This window comes from Canis lupus, chromosome X (genome assembly GCF_048164855.1).
Source record: "Canis lupus baileyi chromosome X, mCanLup2.hap1, whole genome shotgun sequence".
NCBI lineage: Eukaryota > Metazoa > Chordata > Mammalia > Carnivora > Canidae > Canis > Canis lupus.
The window spans coordinates 3,470,675-3,495,131 of record NC_132876.1 but is presented as its reverse complement, the minus strand read 5'-3'; the positions used below and the strand labels follow the sequence as shown (position 1 = coordinate 3,495,131).

General features: G+C 36.4%; 1 protein-coding gene across 2 annotated transcripts in view; it reads right to left on the bottom strand.

Moving 5' to 3' along the window:
* GABRA3 (gamma-aminobutyric acid type A receptor subunit alpha3) overlaps nt 1-24,457 on the bottom strand; it is a 314,861-nt gene that overhangs the window by 207,825 nt on the left and 82,579 nt on the right. For both annotated transcript variants that reach the window (XM_072818120.1, XM_072818119.1), the window contains exon 3: nt 502-623. In XM_072818120.1, the coding sequence (XP_072674221.1) occupies nt 502-623 (122 nt within the window). The remainder of the gene's footprint in view (nt 1-501; nt 624-24,457) is intronic.

The following is a 24,457-nucleotide window of genomic DNA, read 5'->3' as shown; positions in this document are numbered from 1 at the left end:
AATTAAATTCACACATCTGCATACTTAACCATTTCAATATAGCCCATCATGTATTACAGCACATTTATCTTATTGTGATCATATTGCTGACATTAGTAAACTAGTGGCCAACTAAGATCTCACCTAGCCACTAGCTTGCTCCTCATTGGAATTTCAGGCTGATATGTGCTTGGGGTTTTGAAAACAAAAGCATGTTTCTCAGATATGCCTGGGCCATGCCTCCCATTCAGGCAATGATTGGTATTTTGTTACCAGAAATGGGCTTGGCCAAATATTGTGGTATGATGCCCTATATGCATTTAGCTAAGTGAAATTCAAAAGTTTCCAAAACCACACCAGAGAGATTGAGCATTAAAATTAAGGGTTAGAACTAATTTCTAGTGCTCAGAGGGAAGAAAGTCAACTTTGCACTAAAATCATTGGTCAATAGAGTGCTGAAGTTACCTTAAGAATCTTTTTAGATGGCAATAGGCAAGAAAAGATCTCAAAATAGTAACTGACCTCCAAGCCCAGGTCGTAGTCGGTTGTCATAGCCATCCAGAAGACGATCTAAGATTCTGGTGAATATAGTGATGTTGTCAGTGCTGTCATCAGGAATATCTGGGGCATGCTTAGGAGAGAGTCTGAGACAGTAGAAGAAAAAGAGATAAAAATATAAGAATTCTTAAAGGAAACAATTACATGGTTAAACACTTTAAGAAGATTTCCATCAAAAGAGTGGGCCAATTAAATAGCCTTGTATCTTAACCAAATCAGCGCTTCCTATTCATCACAATGATTATCTGTAATAAAAGGCAGATGGTGGTCACTATACTTGAGCTCTTACTTCAGCAATGGCAAGAGTTTAACCAAATATGCTCTACCCCCAACCTAGTACTGAAGAAATACAAACAGCAATTGTTAACAGAAGGTGTTTGGGAACAGTACCCATCATAAAGTCATTCACCAAGGGGCACCTGGGTGGTACAGTTGGTTAAGTGTCCAACTCTTGGTTTCAGTTCAGGTTGTGATCTCAGGGTCATGAGATTGAGCCCTGGGTTGGGCTCCACACTTAGCCCAGAATCTGCTTAATACTCTCTCTCCTCTATCCCTCCTCCACCCTGCCTAAATAAATAAATAAATAAATAAATAAATAAATCTTCAAGAAGTATTCACCAAATTGTGTACATGAATGAATAGTCCTCAAAATTAAAAAAAGAAAATTGTTACAAAGAACTTATCCTTTCTAACCTAGAGAAGCATAAGTTCACAGAACAACAGAGCGAGACAGACTGTTGAAGTACATTTAGTCTACCTACCTACCACCCTATAGAGATAGAGCAACAAAACAATAGTACTCCATTAAATGTTAAAGCTACCAGGCCTCTTAAGAGATTCCCTAATTTTTCTCATTTTATACATGGGGAAATAAGCTCAAAGAGGACACCACCAAATCTGCCCACAATCATATTGCTAGTGAGAGGTAGAAAATAGAACTGGAATCCAAGTTTTCTGATTTTCTGTTGACCCTCAGCTACTGCCTGCTTCTCCAGTTTGGATGCCTTCTGTAAGCCTTTCCAAGCGCCAGGCACTTTGCTAACCACCTACTCAGGTCCAGATTGACTGATACTTTCACTTTGTGAGGAGGGGCTTGTTGTGTTTGACAGAACTAAAAATGAAACTCTCTGGGTAGTTTAAGAGAAAAGGAGGTATAGTGAAACAGATGGCTGTTGCTAAGGATCAAGAAGCATGGTGTAGAATCAATAAACTAAGAGCCAGGAATCCTGGTTCTACTCCCAGCTGTATTCATAATTTGAAATAGAATATTAAACAAGTTATACTATTGAATCTCCATTCTTACCATAGACCCAGAAAGTTTCCATTAATAGATATATTATAATTGTTCCCAGCATGCAGCCAGTCATGTCTATAAAAAATATAAGGTAACAGTTGAGAAGGAGTCTCAAGAGAATCTATATGTCTTCCCACAAATATTTATTCTTAGTGGCTACAAAAGTTCCTTTTATGAAAAAGACCCTGAGAAAAATCTACAGAATAGAAACATCAAAATTGAATAGTTCTCACTCTAAACTGCCACTCTCCAGCAGATAATCTTGGAAAAGTAGTTTTATTTTTTTTATTTTATTTTTTTTAAGTTTTTATTTTATTTTTTTTTTATTCTTTTTTTTTTATTGGTGTTCAATTTACTAACATACAGAATAACACCCAGTGCCCGTCACCCATTCACTCCCACCCCCCGCCCTCCTCCCCTTCTACCACCCCTAGTTCGTTTCCCAGAGTTAGCAGTCTTTACGTTCTGTCTCCCTTTCTGATATTTCCCACACATTTCTTCTCCCTTCCCTTATTTTCCCTTTCACTATTATTTATATTTCCCAAATGAGTGAGAACATATAATGTTTGTGCTTCTCCGACTGACTTACTTCACTCAGCATAATACCCTCCAGTTCCATCCACGTTGAAGCAAATGGTGGGTATTTGTCATTTCTAATAGCTGAGTAATATTCCATTGTATACATAAACCACATCTTCTTTATCCATTCATCTTTCGTTTTAGACCTCAATTTCCTTAATTTATAAACTTAATTCAATTCACTTAATCATTCAATACAACTTTAATGAGCATCATCTATGTGCCTCTAACTGTTTAGGTGTTGTGATAGAGAATAAAAAAAGGTAAAACAAGAGAAGTAATCATTCCCTTGCTTACAGGGTTGCTGAGAGCATCAAATGATAAGATAGATATATATAGAAGGAAAAAGGGAACTTGGCCTAAAGAGTCTAAAGACATACATTTGAATTTATTAGTGTGACCTTAGGCAAGTCATATGACACCTCTAGTAATAGCTTTCTCATCTTTAAAAGTAAAATAACTTCACATATAAATTGTATTAATATTAAATAATATATTAAAATTGCCAGGCTTAATGTTTAATATCTGGAAGTATTCAAAGATTTTTTTTCTTTTTTTGAAATAGTACTGTATGCACTTCAGTGCATTATTCAAATGCAAATAGTAACAACAAATATTGGCACCGCTATCAGCCAAAAACCATAAAGAAAACTCTGGCCAGAGAGGCACTGGAGCCCAAAGGAGAGTAGAGATGATTGGCTGGTTTAGTGGACAGAGCACTAGAAGTGATACCATTACCTCATTGGGAAGGGGGAAGAAAGAAGAGAACTATAGTGCAGAGCTAACAAACTGACACTAATATGTTGAAGAGATAAATACAGACACCCTTCAGGTGACAGCCCACACTTAGCTCAATCCACCAATATTCTGAATCCATCTTACATAGGCTGTGGAGAGAGAGGCTCAATTGATTTTGTGCACATTACTTACTCATTATCCCTTAACTTTCATTGTGGGTGCCCTTAGCCCTGGTTAGCCTAATTCAATTCCTGGAAAATAGATCTATAAATTGAATGAAAAACAATTTCCTTGATTATTGAAGTAGTTAGAAAGGAGAATCCTCACAGAGTTATAGATGAACTATAAAGGGCTTCAGAGATTATATCCACTCCAGGTGGATTGATAGATGGGAATTCTAAACCCCCGAACATAATTTTTTAATTGCCCCGAATGTTAATGGGGAAAACTAAAATTTGGAACTAGAATTCTTGAATATGAGGCTAATACACTATGCTACCTCTTTTACTAAAATACTAACTTCCATGGCAATGCATTTCCATTCTTTGCTGATGTGTTGATTATGCTAGCAGAATTCCACACTAATAACCTTTAAACTTTTAAGCAAAAAAAAATATTTCTATTAAATATCACTCCAAAGCAACTTTCAATAGCTTTTTCTGTGATTTTGCACTTAGTTATTGGTTATTTTTTCTTCTAATGTGCACTAAATTATTGCAGAGTTGGAAGCTTTAATCTAGAACTCAAGTCAGAACTGAAAGTTCTGTAGTTTGTTCCAATCCAAAGTAGTCTTTGGGAACAACAAAGACTCTTGGTATGTCAGAATTATGGAGAGACTTAGAGATCATATGACTATTTTGTTTTCATTTTACAAATGAAGCACCTAAGACACTGATGAGAGAAAGACACTGTTCAAAGCCACATGCATATTAAGTTGATAAAATTGATGTGACTGTGCCTGTTTTGCCTCATATCTGTTATTACCAATTGGATTTAATATTAATAATCCATCGTTTGAACATGAAAATAATGTTATTCATATACAATGTGTAGGTATGGAAGTTTTAGTCATTTTTTAGTTCTAAAGATGTAATAGTGGTAAGTCCATAGGATTAGAGTAAAATGAACAGAGTTTTAGTCCTGCATCTGCCACTAACTGTGTAACCTATTTCCTTACATGTAAAATGCAGATAATAATATCCTATTTTAGAAAGGTTTTGGAATAAATAAGTAAATAAGATAACAAATATAAATTTGCTTTGTAAATGGTAAAGCTCCATATATATTGAGGGTTGTTCTTTCCTTTCCCTGCTGCGCCCCCCCCCCCCCACACACACAAACTTCTGAAAATGTAGTGAGAAACCTTTGGAATATAATCAATAATATTGTAACAACATTACATAGTGATAAATGGTAACTATACTTATCCTGTTGAGCATAGATTAATGTATAGAACTGTCAAAACACTATGTTGTACACCTGAAACTAATATAACATTGTATGCCAACTATATTTCAAATTAAAAGTAGTATAACTGAACCTTCTTAGTCTTTTAAAAAAATAAGTTATGTTCAAGGAAATATACTTCAATAAATGGATTAATATACAAAAAGAAATACAGGCACCCTTATGCTATGGGACAATTAAGATCATTAACCATTTTGGGACTAAGCCCAGGATATTGGTAGTAACAGCATTATTTCAACTACCTTGAGGATGTAGGTATATATATGTTGGGGGGAAGCAGGAGAGGCACAGATGGAGCTGCTGATACAGTTCATATAACAACCCAAAGAGAAGAGAATTTTACTTTATTAAAAGGATGGCATTTTCCTTAATACTGTATATCTCCTGGAAGAGAAGAGATTTTTAAAAATAAAACAAATTGGAGGAATTAAGATGGTGGAAGAGTGGGGGACCCTAAGTTCATCTGGTCCCTGGAATTCAGCAAGACAGTTATCAAATCATTCTGAACACCTGAAAATCAATTGTAGATTGAGAAAAAGAAATGCTGCAATTCTTTTCTACAAATAGAAAAGTGACCACATTTTGGAAGGTAGGAGGTGTGGAGACTTGAATCCTGGGTGATATGTCAGAGGATATGGTGGAGTGGAGGGAGCCAGCTTATGGAGTCTATCACAAAGTATTATAAGCTGTGGAGTACAAAATCAGAACTTTTAGAAGTCTGCTACAGTGGGGGACGTCCATGGCTTAAAGGTGTTCAGGTGGTGAAATGGGTAGAAACCTCATGTGTAACAGTGTGATCTCAGGATCCCCGGGGTCGCAAGAAGAAGGGAGGTGCCTGAGTGCAGCAGAGCTCCCAGGCAACAGAGTGGGGAAGCCAGCTGAAAACAGCCTAGGCACCGGCCTTTTGCTCATAAACTGCAAACTGACGCACAATTGTGTGACTACTCTCCAGGCAGGGGTCCAGCAAAAGTCAGGAGCATAGTGAGACTCCCCTCCCTCCTCTGGAAGGAACAGTGGGGAGTCCATGTTGGAGGAGTCAGGAAAATCTGGAGACTTGAAATTTAGTTGTGTGCCTGAATAAAAACACTCAGTTACAGGATGGATGAACATAGTTCAGACAGAAACCAAGGAGACAAGAGTGACTGGACTCTTGTTTGTCAGAAGATACTTGATTTCTTTGCTGGTTATAGATCTGTTCTTGTTTCTATTTCTTCCTGTTTCAGTTTTGGTAGTTTATGTATTTCTAGGAATGCATCCATCCATGTTGCCTAATTTGTTGGCATATAATTGCTCATAATATTCTCTTATAATTGCTTGTATTTCTGTGGTGTTGCTTGTGATCTTTCATTCATGATTTTATTTTTTCTTTTCTTTTTGCTAAGTCTGGTTATAAGTTTGATTTTATTAATTCTTTCAAAGAATCAGCTCCTAGCTTTGTTGATTTTTTCTACTGATTTCTTTTTTTATTTCTATAGCATTGATTTCTGCTCTACTCTTTATTATTTCTCTTCTTCTGCTGAATTTAGGCTTTATTGGCTGTTCTTTTTCCAGCTCCTTTAGGTGTGAGTTTAAGTTGTGCATTTGAGACTTTTCTTGTTTCATAAGGAAAGCCTGCGTCACTGTATACTTTCATTTAGGACTGCTTTTGCTGCATTCCAAACATTTTTAACTGTTTTGTTCTCATTTTCTTTTGCTTCCATATATTTTAAAAATTTATCCTTAGATCCTGGTTGACCCATTCATTCTTCAATAGTATGCTCTTTAACCTCCATGTATTTGTGGTCCTTCCAAATTGTTTCTTGTAGTTGACTTTAAGTTTTAAAGTATTGTGGTCTGAAATATGCATGGAATATCTCAATATTTTTGTACCTATTGAGACATGATTTGTAACTCCGTATGTGACCTAGTCTGAAGAATGTTCCATGTGCACTTGAGATGAATGCATATTCTGCTGCTTTAGGATAAATGTTCTGAATATATCTGTTATTTCCTTCTGGTCCATTGTGTCATTCAAAGCTACTGCTCCCTTGTCCATCTTCTGCTTAGATGATCTATTATTGTGAGTGGACAAGAGTTCAGGGCCAGATGGCTTCCCAGGGGAATTTCTACCAGACATATAAAGAAGAATTAACACCTATTCTTCTGAAAATGTTCCAAATATTAGAAATGGAAGGAAAACTTCCAAATTCCTTTGATGAGGCAAGCAATTCCTTGATCCCCAAACCAGGCAAGGCCCAATATAAAGGAAAATTACAGGCCCATATCCCTGATGAACATGGATGTAAAAATTCTCAATAAGATACTAGCTAATAGCATCCAATGGTACATCAAAAGGATTATTGACCACCACCAAGTGGGTTTTATTTCAGGGCTGTAGAGGTGATTCAACATCCACAAACCAATCAATGTGATACACCACATTAATAAAAGACAGGACAAGAACATTATGATCCTCTCAATAGACGAAGAAAAAGCATTTGACAAAATAGCATCCTTTCTGGATAAAAGCCCTCCACCATGTAGAGATAGAGGGAACATATCTCAACATCATAAAGGCCATATATGAAAGACTCAAAACAAATATCATCCTCAATGGAGAAAAAGCTTTTCCCCTAAAGTCAGGAACATGACAGGGATATCCACTCTCACCACTGTTACACAACACAGTACTAGAATTCCTAGCCTTAGCAATCAAACAAAAAGAAAAGGCATTCAAATTAGCAAAGAAGAAGTCAAACTTTCACTCTTTATAGGCAACATGATACTCTATGTAAAAAACCCAAAAGACTCTAGAAAAAAAATGCTAGTACTGATAAAGGCATTCAGTAATGTCACAGGATATAAAAATCAATGCACAGCAGTCAATTGCATTTTTAGACACTAACAATGAGGCAGAAGAAAGAGAAATCAAGGAATCAATCCTATTTACAATTGTACCAAAAAATATATGATGCCTAGGAATAAACCTAACCAAATTGATAAAGAATCTGGACTCTGAAAACTACAGTAGACTTATGAAAGAAACTGAAGAACACACAAAGAAATGGCAAAACATTCCATGCTCAAAAACTGTTAAAATGTCTATAGTACCCAAAGAAGTCTACACATTTAATGCAATCTCTATCAAAATACCATGAGCATTTTTCACAGAGCTGGAACAAACAATTCTAAAACTGTGGAAGGAGCCTCGGTGTCCAATGAAAGATGAATGGATAAAGAAGATGTGGTTTATGTATACAATGGAATATTACTCAGCTATTAGAAATAACAAATACCCACCATTTGCTTCAACGTGGATGGAACTGGAGGGTATTATGCTGAGTGAAGTAAGCCAGTCAGAGAAGGACAAACATTATATGTTCTCATTCATTTGGGGAATATAAATAATAGTGAAAGGGAATATAAGGGAAGGGGGAAGAAATGTGTGGGAAATATCAGAAAGGGAGACAGAACGTAAAGACTGCTAACTCTGGGAAACGAACTAGGGGTGTTGGAAGGGGAGGAGGGCGGGGGTGGGAGTGAATGGGTGACAGGCACTGGGGGTTATTCTGTATGTTAGTAAGTTGAACACCAATAAAAATAAATAAATAAATAAATAAAAAATAAATAAATAAATAAAAATAAAACTTGTATGGAACCAGTTAAGACCCCCAAATAGCCAAAATAATGTGGTTAATGTTAACATGACAATGTAAACATAATGTTAAAAGAAAACCAGGGGATCCCTGGGTGGCGCAGTGGTTTAGCGCCTGCCTTTGGCCCAGGGCGCGATCCTGGAGACCCGGGATCGAATCCCACGTCAGGCTCCCGGTGCATGGAGCCTGCTTCTCCCTCTGCCTGTGTCTCTGCCTCTCTCTCTCTCTCTGTGACTATCATAAATAAATAAAAATTTAAAAATAAAAATAAAAAAAAATAAAAGAAAACCAAAGCTGGAGACATCACAATTCCTGACTTCAAGCTGTTTTAAAAGATGTAGTCATCGGGATCCCTGGGTGGCGCAGTGGTTTAGCGCCTGCCTTTGGCCCAGGGCGCGATCCTGGAGACCCGGGATCGAATCCCACGTCGGGCTCCCGGTGCATGGAACCTGCTTCTCCCTCTGCCTATGTCTCTGCCTCTCTCTCTCTCTCTGTGTGACTATCACAAATAAATAAAAATTTAAAAAAAAGATGTAGTCATCAAGACAGTATAGTACTGGCACAAAAACTGACATATAGATCAAAGGAACAGATTAGAGAACCCAGAAATGGACCCTCAACTCTATGGTCAACTCATTTTTGACAAAGCAGGAAAGAATATCCAATGGAAAAAAGATAGTCTCTTCAACAAATGTTGTTGGGAAATTGCACAGCCAAACACAGAAGAATAAAACTGGACCATTCTCTTACACCATACACAAAATAAACTCAAAATGCATGAAAGACCTAAATGTGAGACAAGAATCCATCAAAATCCTAGAGGAGAATATAGGCAGCAACTACTGTGACTCTGTTTGCAGTAACTTCTTGCTAGACATGCCTCCAAAGGCAAGGAAAACAAAAGCAAAAATGAACTATTGGGATTTACTCAAGATAAAAGGTTTTGTTCAGCAAAAGAATCAGTCAACAAAACTAAAAGGCAACCTACAGAATGGGAGAAGATATTTGTAATGACATATTAGATAAAGGGCTAGTATCCAAAATCTATAAAGAACTTGTCAAATTCAATACCCAAAACACAAAAATCCAGTCAAGAAATGGGCAGAAGACATGAACAGACATTTCTCCAAAGAAGACATACAAATGGCCAACAAGCACATGAAAAATGCTCCACATCACTTGGCATCAGGGAAATACAAATCAAAACCACACTGAAATACCATCTCACACTCATCAGAATGGCTAAAATTAACAACTTAGGAAAACAACAGATGTTGGTAAGAATGCAGAGAAAGAGGAACCTTATTACTGTTGGTAAGAATGCAAACTGATTCAGCCACTCTGGAAAATAGTATTGAATTTCCTCTAAAATTTAAAAATAAAGCTACCCTATAACTCAGCAATTGCACTCTTAGGTACTTATCCAAAGGATACAAACATAGTGATTTGAAAGGGCACATGCAGTTCCATCCACGTTGAAGCAAATGGTGGGTATTTGTCGTTTCTAATGGCTGAGTAATATTCCATTGTATACATAAGCCACATGGAACTGGAGGGTATTATGCTGAGTGAAATAAGTCAATTGGAGAAGGACAAACATTATATGGTCTCATTCATTTGGGGAATATAAAAAATAGTGAAAGGGAATAAAGGGGAAGGAGAAAAAATGAGTGGGAAATATCAGAAAGGGAGACAGAACATGAAAGTCTCCTAACTCTGGGAAACAAACTAGGGGTGGTGGAAGGGGAGGTGGGCAGGGAGTGGGGGTGAATGGGTGATGGGCACTGAGGGGGGCACTTGACGGGATGAGCACTGGGTGTTATTCTATATGTTGGCAAATTGAACACCAATAAAAAATAAATTTATAAAAATAAAAAAAGTCACAGAAAAATAAATAAATAAATAAATCGTTTAAAAAAAGAAAGGGCATAAGCACTCCAATGTTTATAGCAGCAATATACACAATAGTCAACCTATGAAAGAGCCCAAATATCCTTAGACAGATGAATGGATAAAGAAGAAGTGGTATATTTATACAATGGAATATTACTCAGCCACAAAAAAGAATGATATCTTGCCATTTGCAAAATGATGTGGATGGAACTAGAGGGTATAATGCTAAGTGAAATAAGTCAGAGAAAAATAAACACCATATGTTTTCACTCATGTGGAATTTAAGCAACAAAACAGATGAACATAGGGGAAGGGAAGGAGAAATAAAATAAGCCAAAAACAGAGTGGGAGGCAAATCATAAGAGACTCTTAACTATAGGAAACAAAGAATTGCTGGAAGGAAGGTGGGTGGGGGAAGGTGGGAATTGGGTGATGCACATTAAGGAGGGAACTTGAGGTAATGAACACTGGGTGTTGTATACAAATTACTAAATTCTACCTCTGAAACTAATAATATAGAATATGTTGACCAAATTGAATTTAAATAAAAAATTAAAACAAATAAAACAAATTCAAAATTACTGCACAAAAGATGACACCAGCAAGAAAGAGGGCTCTGACCAACTGCTGGGGCCAGGTTCCTTCTATACTGCGATAAATCAAAGCTCTGAGCCATCACTGCAAGGTACTACTGCTAATGTGAGCCCTACCCCTAAGGTTTCAGGTTGGGTGTCTGACCCCTAAGAGCTACAACCAGGCTACCATTGCCCTGAGCTTCATTCCTTGGATCCTATGTCACTTGGCTCTCAACTGACATTGCCAGGGCTGTGCTGCCACTGTTGTACCCAGTTCCCTGAATCCCTACATATGTTTGTAACAGGCCACAAAAAGTTGTGCTGCTGCTATCCTGTGGCTTCCCCTGGAGGACACAGTTGAAACTTTGACCAACCATATCCAGATTGTGCTAGTACAGCATCCTGACCCCTGGATCCAAGCTACCACTGTACTCTGTCATCCCAGGGCCCATGCCACTGCTGTATTCTCTCCTACCAGCTAGAATTATAGCAGTAATCCCCTGAGACCCATGTACTGGTTCCATGAGACATATATGTAGGCCCACACCCTAGATACTAGTGCCATAGCTGCAGCAACTGTGCCTATGCCCCAAGACCCTGGTGCTATGGTAGTTCCACATGACCTGATTCTACAACATTGGTTCTGAGTATCAGGAAACCCAACCAGGCACTGGGAAGGATCTTCTTAGCTAGAAATTCTTCCCATGGGCATAAAAGGAGAGAGGGGAGAACAGGAAGACCCCAGCAGCCTCAGCCTCTGAAGATATAAAAAGCCCTACCTGCTACTACTACCTGCAGGGCCTCAATAGCCTTAGCCATAGAAGATCCCTATAGTCTGGCCAATGGCAATCTCAGCCAGTAGAATAGCATAGAGACTGTACCACTATGCCTTCTCAGGAACCAAAGATGCTGGATCCCACCCAGCTGGCACCTTTAGAGTCATCTATACGTGAAAGTCTTTTACTAATAAAGCCAATTTGAAAAGATTGGGAGAGGTAACAGTACACGTAAATGCACAGACATCAATGCAAATCCATCAAAAACATGAAAAAGCAAGAAAATATGACACTATCAAAGGAACAAAATAATACTCCAGTAATGAACCCCAAGGAATGGAGATTTGTGAGTTATCTGAAAAAGAATTTGAAATAATGATTTTAAGGAAGCTCAGTGAGCTTTGGAACACAGACAAATCAATGAATTCAGGAAAATAATACAAGAACAAAACGAGAAATTCAACAAAGAACTAGAAATCATTAAAAGAACCAAATAGAAATTCTGGAGATGAAGAATACAATGAATGAAATAAAAAACACAATAGATACTTTCAACAGTAGGATCAATTAGGCAGAAGAATCTGTGAGCCTGAGAACAGGTCTCTTAATATTATCCAGTCAGAGGAGAATAAAGAAATTAGAATGAAAAAGAGTGAACAAAAGACTACATGAACTGTAGGACATAATCAAAAGAAACAATATTTGGGGACGCCTGGGTGGCTCAGCAGTTGAGTGCCTGCCTTCAGCCCAGGATGTGATCCTGGAGTCCCAGAATCAAGTCCAACATCAGGCTCTCTGCATGGAGCCTGCTTCTCCCTCTGCCTACATCTCTGCCTCTTTGTCTCTCTCTGTAGGTCTCTCATGAAAAAAAACTTTTTAAAAATCTTTTAAAAAATATTTGTATTAAGAGAGGAGAGAGGGGGAAAAGGGGATAGAAATTTTATTTAAAGAAAAAGTGGCTGAAAACTCCTCAAATCTGGGGAGAGTTATGGTTATCCAGGTACAGAAAGTTCATAGATCCTCAAACAGAATTCAACTTAAAAATATCTTCACTGAGACACATTATCAAGCTCTCAAGAATTAATACAAACTTGAAAGCAGCAAAAGAACATAAGAGACACCTAACTCTGGGAAATGACCAAGGGGTACTGGAAAGGGAGGTGGGCAGGGGGTTGAGGTGACTGAGTGATGAGCACTGAGGGGGGCACTTGACGGGATGAGCACTGGATGATATGCTATATGTTGGCAAGTTGAACTCCAGTAAAAAATAATTAATAAAAAAAGCAGCAAAAGAAAAAAGAATTATCACATACACGTGAACTCTGATAGGACTTATAAGCAGATTTCTCAGCAGAAACCTTGTAGTCATGACAAAGTGAAATGATATATATAAAATACTCAAAGAAAAAACTGTCAACCAAGAATACCTTCCCTAGCAAAGCTGTCATTTAGAAATGAAGGAGAAATGAAAAATTTTCCGTAGAAAACTACTAGGAAGGAACTCATAACTACTAGACCTTCCCTATAAGAAGTGCTAAAGGAGGGATCCCTGGGTGGCGCAGCAGTTTGGCGCCTGCCTTTGGCCTAGGGTGCGATCCTGGAGACCCGGGATCGAGTCCCATGTCGGGCTCCCGGTGCATGGAGCCTGCTTCTCCCTCTGCCTGTGTCTCTGCCTCTCTCTCACAAAATAATTAAATACCTAGGAATAAATTTGATCAAAGAGGTGAAAGATCTATACTCTGAAAACTATAAAATATTGATAAGAGAAAATGAAGACAACACAAAGAAATGGAAAGACATTCCATGCTCACTGGTCAGAAGAACAAATATTGTTAAAATGTCTATACTGCTCAAAGCAATCTATACATTATGCCGTCTTTACCAAAATACCAACAGCATTTTTCACAGAACTAGAATAAACAATCCTAAAATTTGTGTGGAACCACAGAATAACAAAAGCAATCTTGAAAAAGAAAAACAAAACTGGAGGCATCACAATTTCAGACTTCAAGTTATACCACAAGCTATAGTAATCAAAATAGTATGGTTCTGACATATAAATAGAAACACAGATGAGTGGAACAGATTAGAAAACCCAGAAATAAATTCTTAATTGTATGGTCAATTAATCTTCAACAAAGGAGGCAAGAATATGCCACGAGGAAAAGACAGTCTCTTCTACCAATGGCATTGGGAAAATTAGATAGCTACATGCTAAAGAATAAAACCAGACCACTTTCTTACACCATAAACAAAAGTAAACTCAAAATGGATTAAGGACACTAAATGTGAGACCTAAAACCATTAAAATCCTAGAGGATAACAAAGACAGTAATTTCTCTGATGTTGGCTTTAACAACATCTTTCTAGATATGCCTCCTGAGGCAAGTGAAACAAAAGAAAAAATAAACTGCTGAGACTGCATCAAGATAAAAAGCTTCTGCACAGTGAAGGAAACAATCAACAAAACTAAATGGCCACCAACTAAATGGGAAAAGACATTTTCAAATGACTTATCTGATAAAGGATTGGTATCTAAAATACATAAAGAATGGATACAATTTAACACCCAAAAAATAAATAATCCAATTAAAAGAGCTGAAGACATGAACAGACATTTCTTCAAAGAAGATATCCAGATGGCAAGCAGACACATAAAAATATGCTCAACATTACTCATCATGAGAGAGATGGAAATCAAAACTACAATGACATATTCACACATCTCAGAACGGCTAAAATCAAAAACTCAAGAAACAAGTGTTGGCTGAGGTGTAGAGAAAAAGAAACCCTCTTGCATTGTTGGTGTAAATGAAAACTGGTGCAACCACTGTGGGAATGTAGTGGTATGGAGTATGGAGTATGGAGGCTCCTCAAAAAGTTAAAAGTAGAATTACCCTATGATCCAGCAATTACATTACTGGGTTTTTAACAAAAGAATACAAAATTGCTAATTCAAAGGAATACAAATACTCCTATGTTTTTAGCAGCATTATTTACAATAGCCAAACTATGGAAGCAGCCCAAGTGTCCATTGATAGACAAATGGATAAAGAAGATGTGGTATATAGAGTGGACTATTATTCAGCCATAAAAAGAATAATATCTTGATATTTGCAAAAACATGGATAGAGCTAGAAAGTATAATGCTAAGCAAAATAAGTCAGGAAAAGACAAATACCATATGATTTCACTCATATGTAGAATTTAAGAAACAAAACAAATGAACAAAGGAAAAAAGAGAGAGAGAGAGGGAGAGAGAGAAACTAAGGAACAGAAAACTTACTTCCTGCCCTTAAAGAGCCAGTGTACGAAATAATTCAGCTCAGGACACACCACCAAATCAGCAGTTTGAAAAGTGCCTGGTGAATACATGAAGGAGATATGTTGACTAACTTTAGAACATTTATGAGAGAGGCATTGATTTTTCTGGGGGAAAAAAGACTAGATGGCACTATTTCCCTTTCTTTCCCCTAACTGAGATAGCCAGATGCTTGCTAGAGCCTGTTCTAATGCCCTCTGTCTACCTCACTTGCACCATATGCCTTGCCCTGGCATTCTTCTACAGGCTCACCCACCTGCCTCAACAGAAGTCCCTCCAAAGCAGCACTTGCCACACCACACCTTGCAGGCAGACCCAATTGGGACTGGCACCTGGGAATTCCCACCCTGGGGAAGAGGATAGATAATTCCAGACACCAATGTGCCTGCAGTTGCTGTAGCTGGGCCTCTTAGCTGGTCACACAGGAAGTAAGCCTTGCCCTACAGTGTGCCTGTAGTGTAGCAGAGAGGCTAACTGCAAACAAGCAGGCTGAATACTGGCCCCACCCACCAACAATCCCAAGGCAGCTGCATCCAGGCATCTCAACATCATAGAGAGCAAATGCTACACAGTGTGTCCACCACAGCAAGGTGGTTCATTGCAGCTGGCTGAGCTGAAGGCAATTGCAGGTCAGCCACAATAGTAGGGTGCATGCAGCCCATGCAGCAAACACCCCTGGAGTACCTGGTTCTGGTGACCAGGAGAGATTGTGTAATAGGACCTCAACTACACAAGGCTACTTATAAGACCAGGAAAATGTATCTCACCTACCTAATACATAGAAACAAACACAGAAAGTTAGACAAAATGAGAACAAATATGTTCCAAATGGAAAATGATAATAAAATCACAATAAAAGAGCTAAACAAAATGGAAGTCAGCAATGCACCTAATAAAAAGTTCAAAGTAATGATCATAGTTACTCATTGGACTTAAGAAAAGAGTAGGTGAACTCAAGGAGAACTTAGACAGAATATGTTAAAAAAAAAAAGAACCAGTCAGAGCTGAATAATTCAATAATTGAAATGAAAGATACACTAGAGGGAAGCAACACCAGATTAGAGGATTCAGAAGAACACATCATTGTGCTGGAAGACACAGTAATGGAAAGCAACCCTGAACAGAAAAAATAAAGAACAATAATAATCAATGAAAATTGGGTACAGGAACTCCAAGACATCATCCAGCATAGCAATATTATAGAGATCAAAGAAGGGAGAGAAAAGTGGGCAGGAAACTTATTTGAAGAAATAATAGGTAAAATACTTTTTAATCTGAGGAAGAAAACAAACATTCAGATGCAAGAAGCACAGAGAACCTCTAACAAGATGAACTCAAGGAGGCTCATACCAAGGCACATAATTATTAAAATAGCAAAATATAACGATAAAGGGAGAATTTAAAAAACAGCAAGAGAAAAGTAAAGTTACATACAGAAGAAACCCCACAAAGATATCAGTTGAGTTTTCAGCAGAACTTTTGTAGGTCAAAAGAGATATATTGATACATTCAATGTGCTAAAAGGGAAAAAACCTAGACCCAAGAATATTCTACCTAGCAAGATTATTATTCAGAATAGAAAAAGAGATAAAGAATTTCCCAGATAAAAGTTAAAAGAGCTCACCCTGCTATACCAGCCTTACAAGATTGTAGAGAATTCTTTAAATGAAAGTGAAAAATAGAAGTAAGAATAAATGCCATGAACAGGAAAAATTTCACAGGTGAAAGCAAACATATAGTGAAATTAGTAGATTAATCACTTATAAACCTAGTATGGAGGTTAAAACACAAAAGCAGTAAAAACTGTATTGACAAAAATTAGTCAAGGGATATACACAATAAAAAGATATCATATATGGGTAGGAAACATCAGAAAGGGAGACAGAACATAAAGACTCCTAACTCTGGGAAACGAACTAGGGGTGGTGGAAGGGGAGGAGGGCGGGGGGTGGGGATGAATGGGTGATGGGCACTGAGGGGGGCACTTGACGGGATGAGCACTGGGTGTTATTCTGTATGTTGGCAAATTGAACACCAATAAAAAATAAATTTATTATTTAAAAAAAGATATCATATACATAAAACATAGAGAGGGTAAATAAATGTGTAGTGCTTTTAGAATGTGTTTGAACTTAAGTAATAATAAACTTACTATATAGACTGCTATATAAATAAGATGTTACATATGAACTCAAGGGTAATCACAAATCAAAAATCTAGAATATAAAAATAATCTAGAATATATACACAAAAAAGAAAAAAGAAAAAAATCCAAGCATAACAATAAAGAAAGCCATCAAATCTCAAGGGAAGAGAGCAAGAAAAGAAAGGAATAAATATGAACCAGAAAACAATTAACAAAATGGCAATATATATGTACCTATAATTACTTTACATGTAAATAAAGTGAATGCTCCAATCAAAAACACAAGGTGACTGAATGGAATTTAAAAAACAAAAAAACAAAAAACAAAAAAAGCAAAAACAAAAAAACAGGACGTATCTATAGTCTGCCTGCAAGAGAATCACTTCAGACCTAAAGGCACATAGAGTGAAAGTGAAGAGAAGGAAAAAGATACTCCATGCACATGGAAGTGAAAAAAAGTCAGTGTGGAAATAACATTGACAAAATAGAGGGTTTTTAAATAAATTTATACAGATGCAATTAAACAAAATACAGTTTAAAACAAAGAGACAAACCAGGACATTACACAATGTTAAAGAGATCAATCCAACAAGAAGATATAACAAAAGTAAATGTTTTTGTAATATAAATAGGAGCACCTAAATACAAAAAGCAAATATTAACAGACATAAAGGAGAATTTCATAGTAATTATAATAGTAAGGGACTTTGGGGAACCTGGGTGGCTCAGTGGTTGAGCCTCTGCCTTTGGCTCAGGTCATGATCCTGGGGTCCTGAGATTGAGTCCTGCACCAGGCTTCCCAAAGGGAGCCTGCTTCTCCTTCTACTTCTGTCTCTCTCACAAATAAATAAATAAAATATTTTTTAAAAAATAGTAAGGGACTTTAACACCTAACTTATATCAATTGATAGATTATCCAGACAGAAAAATCAATAAGGAAACTATGGCTTTGCATGACACATTAGACCAGATGGATCTAACAGATATATACAGAATATTCCATCTAAAAACGACAGAAATCACATTAAGCATCTTTTTTTCAACCACAATAAAATGTGTAAAAATCAAGTACAAGAAGAGGACCAGAAAAGACACAAACACACAGGTAAACAACATGCTACTAAACAACCAATAAGTCAATAAAGAAATCAAACAGGAAACCAAAACATACATAGACAAATGAAAATGAAAACACAACAGTCCAAAATCACTGGGATACAGCAAAAGCAGATCTAAGATGGAAGTTTATGTGCCTACCTCAAGAAATAAGAAAAGTCTCACATGATCTAACTTTACACCCAAAGAAACTAGAAAAAAGAACAAAGCCCAAAGCCAGTAGAAGAAAGGAAATAATAAAGATTAAAGCAAAAATAAATGAAATAGAGACTTAAAAAATAATAGAAAAGATCAATAAAAACAGAAGTTTGTCCTTTGAAAAGATCAACAAAATTGATAAACCTTTAGCCAGACTCATCAAGTAGGAAAGAGAGATGAGTCAAATGAATGAAATCAGAAATGAAATAGAAATAACAAATAACACCATAGAAATAACAAGAATTATAAGACAATATTATTAAAAAGTATATGCTAACAAATTGAACAATCTAGGATAAATAGATAAATTCCTAGAAACATACAGTCTTCCAAAACTAAATCAGGATGAATTAGGAGATTTGAACAGATTACTAATAATGAAATTGAACCAATAATAATAATTTTAAAAACCTCACAACAAAGTCCAGGAACAGATGGCTTCACAGGGGAATTCTCCTCCAACATTTAAAGAAAAGTTAATATCTATTCTTTTCAAACTATTCCAAAAATAGAAGAGAAAGGAAAAAATACAAATTTATTTTTTGTGGCCAGCATTATCCTGATACCAAAACCTGAGATAGACACTATAAAAAACAACAACAACAACAACACAACTACAGGCCAATATCTCTGACGAACATGGATGCAAAAATCCTCAACAAAATATTAGCAAATCAAATTCAACAATAAACTAAAAGAATAATCCACTATGATTGAGTGGGATGTATCCCAGGGATGAAGGATGGTTCAATGATAGCCAGTCTATATAATTCATCACATTATCAAAAGGAAGGATAAAAACCATATGATGTTCATAACAGATGCAGAAAAAGCATTTGACAAAATACAGCATCTATTCATAATACTCTAAACAAAGTGGGGTTAGAAGAAATACACCTCAACATAATAAAGGCCATAGATGAAAAACCCACAGCTAACATCATACTCAATGGGGGAAAACTGAAAGTGTTTTCTCTAAGATCAGAAACAAGACATGGATGTCCACTCTAACCACTTTTTATTCAACATAGTACTGGAAGTCCTATCCACAGTAATCAAATAAGAGAGAGAGAAAAAAAAGAAAGGCATCCAGATTGGTTTGGAAAAAATAAAACTGTCATTATTTGTAAATGACATGACAGTATATAAAAAGCCCTAAAATCTCCACTCAATAACTATTAGAACAGATAAATGAATTGAGTAAAGTTGCAGGATATAAAATTAATATACAGAATTCTGTTACATTTCTATACACTAATAATGAAGTAGCAGAAAGAGAAATTGAGAAAACATTTCCACTTATAATTGCATCAAAATGAACACAATACCTAGGAATAAATTTAACCAAGAAGTTGAAAGACCTATACTCTGAAAACCAGTAAGACATGAAAGAAATTGAAGATGACACAAACAAATGGAAACATAATAATTTACTTAAATTAAAAAAAAAACAAACAAATGGAAACATATACCATACTCATGGAGTGGAAGAATCCTGTTAAAATGTCCATAAAACCCAGCAATCTACAGATTTAATGTGATCCCTATCACCACAATAGCCAAACTGTGGAGGGAGCCTCAGTGTCCATCGAAAGATGAATGGATAAAGAAGATGTGGTCTATGTATACAATGGAATATTATTCAGCCATTAGAAACGACAAATACCCACCATTTGCTTCAACGTGGATGGAACTGGAGGGTATTATGCTGAGTGAAATAAGTCAATCGGAGAAGGACAAACATTATATGGTCTCATTCATTTGGGGAATATAGATAATAATGAAAGGGAATAAAGGGGAAAGGAGAAAAAATGAGTGGGAAATATCAGAAAGGGAGACACAATGTGAGGGACTCCTAACTCTAGGAAATGAACTAGGGGTGGTGGAAGGGGAGGTGGGTGGGGGGTGGGGGTGACTGGGTGATAGGCACTTGATGGGATGAGCACTGCGTGTTATTTTATACGTTGTCAAATTGAACACCAATAAAAAATAAATTTTAAAAAATAAATATAAATCTAAAAAATAAAAAATAAAATAAAAGGCAACCGTTGGGAGGGGAGAAGATATTTGCAAATGATATATCTGATAAAGAGTTAATATTCAAAATCTATAAAGAACTTATCAAACTTAACACTCAAAAAAAAAACAATCCAGTTAAGAAATGCACAGAAGACATGAATAGACATTTTTCCAAAGAAGACATCCAGATGGGTAACAGACATGAAAAGATGCTTAACATCACTCATCTTCAGGGAAATAAAAATCAAAACTACTAAGAATTATTACCTCACACAGGTCAGAATGGCTAAAGTTAACAACACAGGAAACAACAAATGTTGGTAAGCATTCAGAGAAAGGGGAACTCTCTTACACTGTTGATAGGAAAGCAAACTGGTGCAGTAACTCTGGAAAACAGTATGGAGGTTCCTCAAAAAGTTAAAATAGAACTACTCTATGACCTAGCAATTGTACTACTAGGTATCTATCCAAAGGATACAATAATACTGATTCAAAGTGACACACACACCCCAATGTTTTAGTAGCATTATCAACAATAGCCCAATTATGGAAAGAGCCCAAATCTTTTTATGTTTTTTTAATTTAAATTTAATTAGTTAACATATAGTGTATTATAAGTTTCAGAGGTAGATGTTAGTGATTCTTAAGTTGCATATAACACCCAGTACTCATATCAAGAGCCCAAATTTCAATCAACTGATGAATGGATAAGGAAGTCTCTCTCTCTCTCTCTCTCTCTCTCTCTCTCTCTCTCTCTCACACACACACACACACACACACACACACACACACACAGGAATATTATTCAGCCATAAAAAGAGAATGAAATCTTGTCATTTGTGAAGACATGGATGGAGCTAGACTGTACTATGTAAAGTGAAAGAAGTCAGTGAGAGAAAGAGAAATACCATATAATTTCACTAATATATGGAATTTAAGAAACAAAACAGATGAACATAGGGTGAAAAAAGAGAGAGGCAAACCATAAAACAGACTTTTAACTGTAGAGAACAAACTGATGGTTACTAGAGGGGAGGGGAGAAGGATAAGATGGGTTAAATAGGTACGGGGATTAAGGAGGGCACTTGTGATCAGCAGTGGGTGTTATATGTAAGATGAATCACTAAGTTCTACACCTATTATTACATTGTATGTTAACTAACTGGAATAAATAAATCTTGAAAAAAAGATAAAACAATGCAGCAAATGGATTTTTTTCAACACACAAAATATCATTAAGAAGGTATGAAAACAAGCAGACAAAAAGAAGCAGCTCTGCCAAGTATCAGAACTACCAGTATATACCACATAGTTCTAAGTTGTATTGGTTTCTTTATTTCTAGAAAATACAAATACAGTGCTAACCCTAATATTTAGAGCCAGGATTTTAGTAGTCTCATCCCTCCAAATCAGAATTGCCCTGAACTTGGAAGAAAGTAATCTCCCTGAAAAAGTTTCTAATGCCCATATATTAAATCTAAGCACTATTTTGGCTTTTTCAAGGATTTCTTGAAGTCTTCTTTAATATAAGTACTAAAAGGTTTGGCTATCTGGTTTCCTAAGCACCAGTAGGATGTAAACAAACCAGTGTAAACAGGAGAGGCTACAACTAACACTGAGCATGAAGATATAAGAAGAAAAAGACAAATACAGAATTAACATAATGAATGTTCTTTATGATGGTCATAAAGTCACAAAGAGAAGGGACTATTGTGTTCAATATTTTTATTTAAGATTATAAGATGCAATATATTCTTAGAGAACTTTATTCTCAGAATTAAAATTTAGAGGGCTTCACACTTGAAGAAATAAAGGTCATTTACTTAGAACTTCCATCTTATTTAGACCATCTATCAGATACATGACAAGTTAATAAAATAGAATTAGTCTGTTTTTCCAGACTGGATTAAAGAACAAAGAGGGCCTCATTGCCCAAACTCCTAAGGACATGTTAATCCAGTTCTGTAGCCCTCAGCCTCAAAAATTATTTCTGATGGATAGAAAGACTCATAGTGTATTAAGTAACCCTGCAAAAATAATTAGGAATAGGTCCTAATACTTTCAAGAATACAGGGTAGTAACCAAGTGTAAAACAATAACACAAAAGCCACCATTAAAGAATAAAATATCCTGTGTAATACTTAAATATGTCAAGGTTTAAGAGGATCATTTCTAGTAATAATATTCTCTGAATGAGATAGGGTTTTAAAATCAAAAGAAGTTTAATAGAGCTGAGGAACACAGAGTTTGAGGACAGGAGAACTAAGAAATAAGTCTGCAAGATAGGTAGAGCCTGGGTTACAATGGGCCTAATAAAATCATGTTAAGGAATTCAGACTTTAGTCTAGGGACAATAGGATCCTGTTAAATGACTTGGAATAGCTGTGATTCAACCTGCATTGTAGAAGAAATATTGGATACGGAATAGAGGTTAGTTTGGGTGGGAGCAAGACTTTAGGAAGTAAGACCAACTAGAGACTTTTGTAGTAGTCCAAGTGGAAGACAATACTGGATCAAACTAGAGTAGTAGCTGGAAAGTTGGAGAAGAGTAAATGAATCCAAAAGATGTGGGAGGTAGAAATTACATATGTTGATGAATAATTCAATCTAGAAAGCAAAGGGTAAAAAATTGGGAAAGATAATTCCAAGTTTCTAGCTTGAGCAATGGGGTGCATACTGGTGCTATTGACTAAAATAAGGAAAATGGAAGATAAGCATATCATGTTTGTTTGTTATTTTAAGAGTAGAAGAGGGCGATAGAGATGATGAAGCTAATTTGAACGTACTTAAAGGAGTTTATGGAATAGCCAAGTGGACATGTCTAATAGATGTTGAACATAGAGGTTGACACTCAAGACAAGTTAGGAATAACAATTGAGATGAGAGTCATTGGTATATATAAAAGGTCATGGGGATAGATTAAATCACCCAGAGTCTGTGCGGTAATAACTACTAGAACAAAACAAACACCAGCATATAAGTGAACAAAGGAAAAGAAGATTACCAAAAAGACTACAAAAGATATTTATATCACAAAGGCCTTTAATACAGCTGTGTAATATTGTGGAAAATACTATAGAAAACACAGCCATAAAAGTATGAAGAAAATCAGGTGTAGTATTCACTACTGGTACTATGTCCAGATCCCTTTTACTGGGCCAGTGAAACTATCTCTCTCCTACTTCAGAATATTAACATTGCCTGAAGGATGCCACCTTGCTTTAAAATGCCTGGAAATGTATGCCTTCCTCCAGGTAGCCCACAGGCAATGGCTGATTAGGAAGAGACTATAGGAGAAGTCCAGCCCCTTGCCTGAAGGTGGGCCAAATCTGTAGTGCCATTCGTCTCGGAGGGGTCAAATAGAGGCTACTCTTCAAGTGAAATCACATCTTTGGTTTACCTTTTCCCCTTCTCTATGTTGCTTTCCTTGCTTCATTTACAAGTTTCTCTTAGAGCACTCTAAATTATTCGCTTTTGAATACTTGTCTTAGGCCCTGCTTCTAAAGAATTTATTTTTCTTTTTTCTTTTTTTTTCTAAAGAATTTAATCTAAGAAACAGAGAATTGTGATGTCTCTGAAGTAAAAGAATTATTGTTAAACCACATATTTTTATGTTATGCATGTTTATATATGTGTGTGTTATTTCATAAAAAAAAAGAAGTTAAGGAGGGAAGGAAGAATAAACAATGCTAAATGTTGCTACATGCTGCTAAAAAAGTAAAAAATAAAAAGTTGAGTAATATAAGAACAAATAAGTGTTCATTTTAGTAACAGAGCCAACATTGGCTATCTTGGTTGCAGGGATTGCTTAAAAGTCATGAGCTTGCTCAAAGAGTTAAAAATAGACCTGCCCTACGACCCAGCAATTGCACTGTTGGGGATTTACCCCAAAGATACAAATGCAATGAAACGCCGGGACACCTGCACCCCGATGTTTCTAGCAGCAATGGCCACGATAGCCAAACTGTGGAAGGAGCCTCGGTGTCCAACGAAAGATGAATGGATAAAGAAGATGTGGTTTATGTATACAATGGAATATTACTCAGCTATTAGAAATGACAAATACCCACCATTTGCTTCAACGTGGATGGAACTGGAGGGTATTATGCTGAGTGAAGTAAGTCAGTCGGAGAAGGACAAACATTATATGTTCTCATTCATT